Source organism: Parambassis ranga, chromosome 17, assembly GCF_900634625.1.
Source record: "Parambassis ranga chromosome 17, fParRan2.1, whole genome shotgun sequence".
NCBI classification, from domain to species: Eukaryota; Metazoa; Chordata; class Actinopteri; family Ambassidae; genus Parambassis; species Parambassis ranga.
The window spans coordinates 7,797,680-7,809,735 of NC_041037.1; the positions used below are offsets into that span (position 1 = coordinate 7,797,680).

Consider the following 12,056-nt stretch of genomic DNA (forward strand, 5'->3'; position numbering starts at 1 on the left):
ATGAGTGAATGGGAATATTCCAGTAACAACCAGGAAGAGCAGTGTGAGTAACAGGGTGGGGGACTGGAAGCGCCCCCACCTCCACCTGCACAAAAAACAAGAAGAAAAAAAAACACATACTTTGCTTCCTTCTCATGATGACAGGGAGCCCACAGGCATCCACCTGTCCTCATTTAGGATCTCCTGATTGGTTCCCATGAAGTTGATCTACAGCGCTCAGCCTGTAAAGATTCCAGAGGAGCTGCTCAGTGCACAATCTGCATATAGGTGCTAGTTACTGAAGGGTTTACAGCAGATAAGATGTGGATGTTTTATTTATCAGTTGCCCTATTGTCTGTCATACAGGTAAATATACATTTTTAATTACATTCCTTTAGTTTTTAATTATTTGGTCATTATTTTGTCATTTGTAATTTTGTTTTCTTTTTTTTCAGACCCATCATGTTTTGTGTACAGGTGAGTTTTCTGCATTTTAGGCACAGCACATATGGAGCCATTATTACTTAATAATAAGTATATAAATAATTAATATAAAGAGAGAATGTAGAAGTGCAGATCTATAAAAAAGTGTGAATGGATTTGAAATCAAAAAGGCGTTTCTGTATATGGAAACTGTTGTTTAATTGAGCATTATTTTATTTTAACACAAAATAAATTACAATAATTTCAATAATAATCTTTATTGGTTTACATAGGTATATATAATTGTGTTTGTTTGAAAAAAAGAATCACACAGAAATGTTATTATCTTTTTTTTAGGATGTCAGATTTTGTCAGTAACTTCACCTTCAGCATCAACACTGGACCTGACATGGACCAGCTACAATGGAGCTTCCCATTATGTACTGGACTTGAGAGTTGTGAACTCTACCACTATCGCCCCTGTGGTGGTGATGCAGTCACCACCCAGCACGCAGAGGCTGATACAGGGTTTAAGACCTGGACATGTCTATCAGGTCACACTGAAGGTCTTTGAGTATGTCACCGTCGTGTGCACAGACACTGAAATAGCAATAACAGGTAAGACCACAGCTTCAAATAAAACTCAATAAATCAGAGGAATCCTTTTGCTAAATGTCTTTTCTTACTTCTCAACAGTGCCTGCTGTGTCTCAGATCACCTTTTCCCAAGCTATTTCAAGTACATCTATAAAGTTTCAATGGTCCAGTGTGATTGGCGCGGACAGCTATATTCTGTATGTGGATGAGTTGTTTAGTTTTCCTGTAAAGAAATTCAACCAGACCTTCACAACTTTGTATGGACAGATGGACGGTCTGACTCCAGCTACGACGTACAACTGCTACGTTTACTCCTCCAACAGCGCTGGAAACGGAGCTAAAAGTAACACAAGGACAATCACGACATGTAAGGGTGTACATTTTAGAAATATTTTGCTTCTTTTTAAGATTTAAAATAACATTCGTAATTTTTTAAAAGTGTTACAGCCACCTACTGGTGTGAATGTTGTATCAACGGGAAAAAGCACGGCTAGAGTGACGTGGAACCCTGTCGCTAAAGTCCTGGTTTATCAAGTGACTGTGACGGACAATGACGAACCCAGCAACATGCCAGTCATCAGAAACACCTCATCTACATCCATGGATATCAATAATCTGGAGCCCTGCTCCAATTACACAGTGGGAGTTGCATCATTCAACATGTTCTTGATGCCTGGAGAGCCCTCCAATGTTTTGCACAGTACCTCTAGTAAGAATGAAATTAATTTTGTTTAATTAAAGTTCAGGCTTACATGATGATGATGATCAGGTGTTTAGGTATAAGTGAAACACATCTTTATCCCTTGTTGACATTTTCCTATTGCTTTTGTTCAGCTATCAACCCGGTGTCAACGGTGTCTGTGGATTACAGCTGCTCTGGTGGCATGGTGACAGTAACTTGGGATTTGGTCTTTGGGGCCAACATGTATAGGGCCACAGCTGTTGATGGCACTGGAGCTTCCCTTTCCTGCACATCATCTTCCACCAGCTGCCAAGTCACAATGCTCAAATGCGGTGAGAAGTACCAAGTCTATGTCACAGCCATCTCCGATGACTGTGAAAGTACCTCCAACACCACCGCCTTGTTTGAGACAGGTGAGGGCAACGCTTGCACACTTGAAAACGTGGCTGGTATTGGTTTCTTTTTAATGGTTGTATTGTCTTTGGCTTTTTACATGTTTATGTATGTTTGTCCAAAGCATGAACACGCCCTCTCGGGTTACTCCTCTCTCTCTTTCTCTCTCACACACACACACAAACATACACACACACTTTTGGACATTCTCTAAGCTCTTTATGAGCAACTTTCCCTGCGGGGAGCTGTTAAGGTTCTTCCCATGGTGTCCTATGCTCATTTCTCATACTGAGCAGCACAACACACCCTCACATTAGCCAACAAGCACTGCCATCTAACACCAGACAATCTGAAGCTCTTTACAGACTATTGATGTCAGGGAGTTATCTCAAAGGTCAGCTATCAGTCAGGAGAAGTAAAAACGTTGAAGGAGAAAGACTCCACCTAGGGAATTGATATGGTGGCTGTAGCACACACACAGGCCAATCTGAAGCAATCCATGTATATAACAAGAACATTATATAATGTTTGGGGACTTTTTTGAAATATGCAGTAGAAAAGTTTAAATTATAATGTATATCTATTCTGTGCTACACATTGCTTTTGTTTGCCGCCCATTAATGCTGCTTCCCCATCTTATTCCCCCTCAGTCCCCTGTGCCCCAGCTAACACTAACATCAGACATGATTGCTCCAGCAATGTGATTGTGTTTGAATGGGAGCACACCAACAACACCTTATACTATGAGGCCAAAGCTGTGGACAACACTGGCGAAGTGACGGAGTGCAGGACAGTAGACAACCAGTGCTACTTCACCGACACAGGCTGCGGTCAGTACTACAAGTACAGCGTGTACGCTGTCAGTACAGGATGTAACAGCGAAGTGAGCCAGCCTGAATTTGTCCGCACTTGTAAGTAGAATCTTGCCTACACACACAGATATAATCATAGACTGTATTTGGAGTAAGCCTCATGTGGCCATTTTAGGAACTGCATCTGTGATTTATGACATCCTACATTTTGGTCACACACTGACTTAAGCTTCTTCATTTTCTTTCTCCAGCTCCATGTCTACCAACAAATGTACAGACAGCCACCCAGTGTAACTCCGACATGCTGATCACAACGTGGGACTCTGCAGCGGGAGCCCTTTCTTATACTGTTGAAGCACAGGGGAACAATGGGCAAACCTATAACTGCACCTCTTCCACAAACAGCTGTGCAGTTACTGGCGTGCCATGTGGTGTAGACCTCAGCGTGTGGATCGTTGCCTCCAATGATAACTGCTCCACTGACAGGGTGTTGGGAGAAGTTGCACAGACTGGTATGTAATGGGAGCTGTGTAAGATGTTGCTTTGTATTTATTTCTAGTTCCTGAAGTGTAAAGATGATGTGATTGTTTACAACATGTTTCTGCCTCTGTAGTTCCCTGCACACCCAGCAATGTCTTAGTATCAGTGGAGTGCAGCCTAGACTCTGCAAAAGTGAACTGGACGACGAGCATTGATGCATGGTTCTACATCGCCACTGCTGAAGATACAAGTGGAAATTCTTACAGCTGCAATTCAATGGGCACCAATTGTTTGATTGAAGGCCTGAGATGTGGACAGAATTACACAGCCACTGTGATGGGCACTAACCTCAAGTGCAACAGCAGTAAAAGTCATGTGGTCACCTTTAGAACAGGTAGGTCAGAGGGTTGGTCACATGATTGTGTTGTCAGGAAAAAGATGAAAACTGTTTCATTATTAGCAGTGTTAGGATAGGACAGAGAACTGCTCAGTGTATCATTTTTGTGTCCCCTGACAGCGTTTATTTTAAAAACAATAATTGATAAAACTGAGTCATCTGTTGGATTCTCTTACAGCACCCTGCTCTCCGACCAACATTGAAGCATTCAGAGACTGTGCCGCCAATCATGCATTGATAGTCTGGCAGAACCATCAGCCCACAGGCCTCTACACGGCAATTATGGAGGACCAGAGTGGGGCCCAGCTCACATGCACAAGCAACACAGTCAACAACTGTAAAATCACCTCTCTACCCTGTGGAAAGAAATACAACGTTTCTGTCACCTATGATGATGGAAACTGTCCGTCCACCTCCCCAAAAATCAGCTTGGACTCAGGTATAGCTTTAAAAGAAAAGGTCATTTCTATGCATTTGTTCACCAGACCTCCATCCTGAAAGAGAAATCTTCTTGTTTCAGTGCCATGTGGTCCTGAGAATGTGAGCACCAGCGTTGTCTGTGCCTCAGGCGCGCTTACAGTGAAGTGGAACATCTCAGTTCCTGCAGAGAACTACACAACCCTTATCACCGGCGCAATGGGCCAGCAACTACACTGTAATTCCACAGAGACCCAGTGCACCACACGGGACTTGTTGTGCGGAGACGTCTATCATGTGACTGTCTTCTCCGTCACTGGGACGTGCTTCAGTCTGCCGAGTACAGAGGTCACAGTGCGCTCAGGTAAGAACCGCTGAGTTATTGGGATCAGAGACACACATGGAGTCATGGAACCTTTCGGAACTCATTCTCAAATCTCTGCCTCATCTTTATGTCCCTTCAGTACCATGTCCTCCCACCAACATCACAGCTGTGCGCACATGCCCTCCAAATCCTATTCCTGTGTCTTGGCTCGCCAGTAACGGTGTCAAACATTACAGCGCTGTTGCTGTGAGCAGTGGAGGTCATCGGTCTGAATGCACAACCAACACAACGTCCTGCAGCCTCCACGGGCTCCAGTGTGGGGAGGTTTACGCAATAGGTGTCTCAGGAAATGATGATGTCTGTACAGGTCAACTGAGCAACACTGTCTCTCTGAACACAGGTAACACAACGCTGACAACTGACACACTAAATGGACTAAAGGGAGGAATTAAGTCTTTTTTTAAAGTCTTTTACAGCAGTTGCATAGTAAATAGTGACATCGGAGATTGCATATAAATGTCTTCAACTTCCTGCAAACAGAGCCTCCTAAATTATACACACTGGTCCTTGACATAATAGATCACAGTACACTATTCACAGTGATTGACGCTTTATTTGATTCTCCCTCCAGAGCCATGTCCTCCTGCTAACGTGTCCAGCCAGCTGACCTGTAGCACCAGAGCTGCTCAGGTGTCCTGGTCTCCCACTGCAAACGCAGTGAGCTATGTTATGACAGCCACCAACGATAAACAGACTATCACATGCAGCACTTCCAGCCTCAACTGCACACTGAAGGACTTGGTCTGTGGCCAAGAATATGACATCCGTGTGACTGCCACAGACGGCACCTGTGTTAGCAACCACAGTGCCCCCTTCAGGCAAGAGCAAGGTACTGAGAGCTAGACACAGATGAATCAACTACATTGTCAGTTACTCTTATGAGGAATGAGGAAAAAAATCCCATCAGTATTTTATGCACAGCAATGTAAATATCAGGGTGACTAATTTACACAATGTCCTTTCTCTGTTAGTACCATGTGCTCCAGGAAACATCAGCACAGAGCTGGTGTGTGGCACCAATGACTTAACAGTCAGCTGGAACTCTTCTGCAATACTCCTCAGCTACAGTGTCAGTGCGAGGCCCCTGGATGGAAATGTTAGTCCAGTCACCTGCTCTACTAACAGCACCAGCTGCAGCCTGAGCGGCCTTCAGTGTGGACAGACTTATAATATCACAGTCAAAGCTTCCTCTGGTGGTTGCAGTGGACCTTGCAGTGTCCCACAGTTTGTTGAGACAGGTAACAAAAATATTGGCATTATTTTTCTAACAATGTCTATGAATTCTAAGAATTAATTCATGTATTGTGTGATATTCTTCCTGCAGCACCGTGTCGCCCTCAGAACCTAACAGCTCTGAATGACTGTGGCACAAACTCTCTCTTGGCCTCCTGGAGCGCCTCTCTTGGTGCTACCACCTACACAGCAGCTGTCACAAGCCCCAGTGGTTTCTCTAAAACCTGCTCCTCATCAAATCTCACATGCTCTTTTGATGGCCTACAGTGTGCGACTCAGTACAATGTTACCGTGACATCCCATGGCAGCAAGTGCACCAGCCCTCCCAGCCGCACCGTTATTATGACAGGTGTGATTTACATCATTTTCTGAATCCAAAAATTATTTTTTTTGACTTTGAACACATCATGTGATCTTTCATCTATGTTTCCTTAAGGACCATGTGACCCAGCGAACATGACCAGCATCGTCCACTGTGGCTCAGACATGGCCACAGTGTCCTGGGCCGCTGCTGCTGGGGCTGTGACCTACACTGTGCTTGCACGAGACTGCAGTTCTCATCATTACACCTCCTGTAGGAGCAGCACGACCTCCTGCCAGCTGAACCAGCTGCAGTGTGGGAAGGTTTACAACGTGACTGTGAAGGCTGAGGATGCCACCTGTAACAGTACTGGAGGAGCCAGAGGAGTGATAATGACAGGTAGAAGGCTGGACAGCCTTTAGAGACATACATCTGCCTTTTGGAATACTGATCCCTGTTCTTGTCTCTCTCTCTCTCTCAGCTCCCTGTGCTCCCTCCATCCACAGCAGCACTCTGCTCTGTGGCACCAATTCCTCTTTACTGTCATGGACACCAATGGCTGATGCCACAGGGTATATAGTTAATGCAACAACTGCTGAGGGACAAAGTGCATCATGCAGCTCAGCCGCTGCTTCATGCACCCTAACAGAGCTCCTCTGTAGTAAGACCTACACTGTAACAGTCACTGCACGAGGAAACCAATGTGACAGTGCTCCTGGAACCAGTAGCAACATCTCCACAGGTGAGTGTGTTTGTAACACCAACACTCCTCTTGCTTCTTCCACCTGTGAAACCCACACACTCTATCTTCTGCTTTCCTTTCAGCTCCCTGTTCTCCAGCCTTTACATCCAAGCAGTACAGCTGTGACACCAACACAGCTTTGCTTAGCTGGACTAAGCCTGTTGGAAGCCTCAGCTTCCTTGCTCAGGTAGCAGCAGGCAGCTATCAGGGCAGCTGCCACACCACCAACACCAGTTGTGTCTTTCAGGATCTTTCATGTGGCTCGGACTTCAGTGTAACAGTCCAGGCTCAGGGGCTCCTGTGCAACAGCAGCTTCAGTATCGGTGAAACCTTCAAAACAGGTAAATAATGGTCTTTTTTTCTGGCCTGTCCATGTTGTATAAGCAGAATTCAGCAAGTTTAGCTTTTTATCTTCATAGTTTAATCTGTACAAAAGTTTAAGTTGGTACTGAGGATTAGATAACGTGAGATGCTTAATTGTCTTCTTCTATTTTTTCCCTCACAAGTCCCCTGCGCCCCAACGAATGTGAGCAGCACTCTGGTGTGTTCCACTCACTCTGCTCTAGTGACATGGGTGGAAAGCACCAGTGCTGTAGGATACAATGTGACAACAACAGGCCAGGATGGACACACGCACCACTGCCACACTAACTCTACCAACTGTCTTGTTTCTGACATCCACTGTGGAGAAACCTACAACATCACAGTCACACCTTACTCTCAGACATGCGCTGGATATACAAGTGCAGCATACAGCTTCAGAGCAGGTGCAGGAAGAAGTGGAATATCTGTATTCTATATAGACTTCAGCTCGTGAAGGTAACATTAACCCTGTTTTCTCCCTTTCTCTCCAGGTCTTTGTGCTCCCAGTAATGTCACTGTGTCTGCAGCTTGTGAGGACAGCACTGTCTCTTGGTCTCATGTGACCGGAGCTGATATGTACATATCAACAGCAACAGCACAGGATGGACACACTCATACTTGCACCTCAAACTCTTCAAAATCATGCAATTTCACTGACCTCCACTGTGGGGAAACCTATGCTGTCACTGTTGTGACCGTGGACAGGGGCTGCTGGAGCAAGCCGAGCTCAGCAGTGAACCTGAGAACAGGTGAGATGATGCACATATATGAAATAAAAACCGAAACATGTACTTTTTTATTATGCTTTTTTCTGGTTCATTCCAGCTCTGTGCCCTCCTGCTAACTTCACGGGTGAGGTTAGCTGTGATAGAAACACGCTGACCCTCACATGGAGTCCTGTGACTGGGGCCACCTACGTTTTAGAGACTGTGAGGATGGATGGCACATCCTCTCCTTCAGAGCACCCAACCGCTAACACCTCACACACATTGTCTAGCCTGCTATGTGGGCAGAGATATGCTTTCCGCATTGCAGCCCAGGATGGAAGCTGCCGCAGCAGCTACAGTCCACCCATGGAAATAAGTACAGGTACGAAGTGTGTTTCTATAGCAACAGCTGCAAGAGTTCTACCTGATGCAGTGAAGAAAATGCTCAATATATAAAATCAATATGCATAACCTATCATTTTTTTTCTTTCAGCACCTTGTCAGCCCTCAAATCTAACTGTTCATGTGGACTGTGGGACCAACAATGCAAATTTCTCATGGGCTGAAAGCAGTGGAGCAGATTACTACACTGTTGAGGTGACCGGAGAGCATGGACATAAGGCGTCCTGTTTTTCCAACTACACCTCCTGTGCTGTGAAACTTTACTGTGGCCGCGTGTACTCTGCTACACTGGTGGCTTCTACAGAAAGCTGCAATAGCAGCAAACACACTGATATTCTGTTCGACTCTGGTAAGACACAAAAAGGCTCTTCTGTGTAGAATTATAATGAGAGAGAGTATAAGTTAACCTCAAAGTGCCCAAACAAATTAAATATACTTCTCTTTCCAGATAATAATATTAAGAAAGTTTTGCATATTTTCTTGAGTTAGACTCTGGGGTGGACTGTCCCTTTAATCTGACCCGTGTCCTTCTTTGATCTTTGTACAGTCTTATCATTTTTATAATAAGTAATTTTACATTAAAACTCTCTCCCACAGCACCCTGTCTGCCAGAAGGTATTGTAGCCGAGTTAGACTGTCAAACCAATGTAATGAATGTGAGCTGGGCTCAGACTCTTGGCTCAGATGACTACACCGCCTGGGCCATCAGCCCAGATGGACACAGAGCCTCCTGTACCTCAACATCCAACTTCTGCCACATCCATGACCTGCTGTGTGGCAAGATCTACGAAGTGGCTGTCACCTCCTCCTCCATCCAGTGCAGCATCATTGCTGGCTCAGACTACAAGGTCCAGTCTGGTGGGTGCAGCACTTTCATGTTCAGAAGTACATTATGATGTAAGCTGGAGATTTAATAAGCTTTGTTTTCAACTACTTTTAGCTCCTTGTAAACCTGAGAACCTAGTGGTTGAGCAGAACTGTACCGAAAATGTTGTGACAGTAAAATGGGACGAGGTCAGCACAACACAGACCTACACAGTCAACGCCACCTCCCCTTCAGGTCCAAACTCTGTCTGTGCCTCCAATGAGAGCAGCTGCTCCTTCCTGGATTTGAGCTGCAATCAGAACTACACTTTCACTGTGACAGGACACACTAATGTGTGCAGGAGTGACATGAGTGCACCTGTATTACTGCTTACTGGTATATCAAGTTTTATATTTTTTAAGATTACTTTTTTAACTTTCATTTTCTGTCAATTTTCTGCAGACTCTTCTTCTAAATCACTGCTTCTCTTTCTAGGTCCTTGTCGTCCAGTCAATGTATCAGCAAAATTGGACTGCATTGCCCAACAGGCTCTGGTCAGCTGGAGCAGCCCTTCTCCGGCCAGCCGGACTGGTGTCCAGGCAACCTCCACCAATGGACAGACCTCCGTCTGTACTGGCTCACCTTCAACCATCTCATCTTGTAACCTGCTCAACCTGGTTTGTGGACAAGAATACTCTGTTGTTGTGGAGACAAAAAATCTTGACTGCCTCGGTCCTTCCAGTGTCCCTACCACATTCACCACAGGTGAGTACGACTCGAACCTCCTGATTTTTTGTTAAACAAAACTAATTAACTGTCTCTCCCCTCAGCACCCTGTGTCCCCATGAATGTCTCTGTTTACTACAATGTGAGCACTGCCCTTGTGATGTGGAGCGCAGCGAGTGGTGCTGCCACATACTCTGCTCAGGCTGTGACAGACTACAACACTACGGTCACCTGTAACACTACTGCCACCAGCTGCAGCCTGCATACACTTCAGTGCAGCAAGATCTACAATGTCAGGGTGAAGGCACAAAACCAGGCCTGTAACAGTGTGTTCTCTGAAACCTCCCACCTCCTGACAGGTCAGTTCTGAAAAGAAAGGGATGTGTGAAGCCTATAGGTGATTATATTTTATTTCAAAATGTGTGTCTTGTCTCTTTATTTAGAACCCTGCCCTCCCAAAAATGTTCAAGCCAGTATGAAGTGCGAGCAGCTTAGTGCAACTGTGTCTTGGCAGCTGAGTGACCTTGCTGTGGGTTACGTCGCCTACTTTGACAACCAAACTGGACACAAAACGTCCTGTGTGGGCACAGCCTCACAGACAAATTGTGAGGTCTCAGGGCTGTTGTGTGGCACAGTGTACAACGTCTGGGTCAAAGCACTGGGAGAGGTGTACAACAGCTCTGACAGCTCTGTGGTTTCCCTTACATCAGGTAAAGAAATCTGACACTTATTTCCAACATTCTTTCCTTGACTTAAACAACATGTGAGTCATACTCTTTATTATCTATTAGCACCTTGCCAGCCAAGCATCATCAATGCCATTATGGGCTGTGGGATTCAATCTGCTACCATATCCTGGCAGCCCAGTGTTGGAGCCTCGTCCTATGTAACAAGGCTTACAGCTTCCTGTGGCCACATGGCAAGCTGCACCACCAACCACACCAGCTGTGAGCTGACCCCCCTGCAGTGTGGAGCGCAATACAATGTCACTGTCAAAGCTGTAGGAGAGACCTGTAACCGCACTGCTCAAATGGCAGGGTACCTCACCACAGGTATGGTGCAGTGTGTTTGTAAAATGCCAGATATTTTGTTTGTGTGAGGCAAATCATTGAGGAGATTACAAATTAACTCTTTATTCCTCCAGGGCCTTGCGTTCCGATGAATGTTACCGTCCTCTACAATGTGAGCACTGCCCAGGTGATGTGGAATGCATCCAGAGGTGCTGGGTTGTACACTGTCCATGCTGTGACAGTGCAGGGCCTGACAGCCACCTGTAACACCACCAACACACAGTGCTCCCTGACCGGTCTGCAGTGCAGTCGGATATACAACATCACCGTGGCAACCCCCAACATGGCCTGCAACAACACTGTGTCCTCTGCACTTACACGTCTCATGACAGGTTTGTCATCTGATCAGAAACAGTGATATAGATATAGAAACATTTTTTAGGTACTATACTGTGGTTCATTGTATGCATTGCATGTAAAAATATTTATATAATTGCATTTCTGTTTATGCTTAAACGTGTCCCTTCTTTCAGAACCCTGCCCACCTACCAATGTTAAAGCCCGCATGTCGTGCGAACAGCTTACTGCAACCGTCTTATGGGATAAGAGTGACCTGGCTGTCAGTTATGTTGCCTATGTTGACAACCACATTGGCCACCGCGCTTCCTGTGCTAGCACAGATACCTCATGTGAGGTCTCAGGGATGATGTGTGGTACAGCATACAGTGTCTGGGTGAAAGCAGTGGGACAGGAGTACAACAGCTCTGACAGCTCTGTGGTGTCTCTTACATCAGGTACATACATATTCAGTACTTCGTGTGACTTTCTGCTCAGTTTTCCTTTCTTCCTCTAATCATTGTTATTTTTCCTCAGCTCCATGCCTGCCCAAAGATGTAGTAATAGCAGTGAACTGCTACTCTGATGGTGCTGCTGTGGTGTCCTGGAATGCCACTCGTGGTACAGCCAATGTATCCGTCGTTGATGGAAGTCTTAAAACGCTTTGCACATCTCAGTACACAAGCTGTAATGTAACAGGTTTAAGTTGTGGGGAGACCTACAATCTCAGCCTGACCGCCAGTAATGAGCAATGCAACCTCACAGCACCCACACATGCTAACTTTACCACACGTGAGTTTTTACAGTTAAATCATAAATGGCAGGTGTTTGTTTCTCAACCTAACCCCTAACCTTCTGTCCCTGTTT

General features: G+C 45.4%; 1 protein-coding gene across 1 annotated transcript; it reads left to right on the plus strand.

Moving 5' to 3' along the window:
* The first annotated feature begins 196 nt into the window (after window positions 1-196).
* Window positions 197-4,260, plus strand: LOC114449651 (fibronectin type III domain-containing protein 7-like). The gene is made up of 10 exons (XM_028427466.1): window positions 197-248; window positions 793-1,020; window positions 1,099-1,341; window positions 1,438-1,707; window positions 1,833-2,093; window positions 2,724-2,984; window positions 3,137-3,200; window positions 3,291-3,397; window positions 3,499-3,759; window positions 3,941-4,260. Exons 1-10 carry the CDS (start codon window positions 197-199, stop codon window positions 4,258-4,260), a joined length of 2,067 nt encoding a protein of 688 aa, XP_028283267.1.
* Window positions 4,261-12,056: the final 7,796 nt, after the last annotated feature.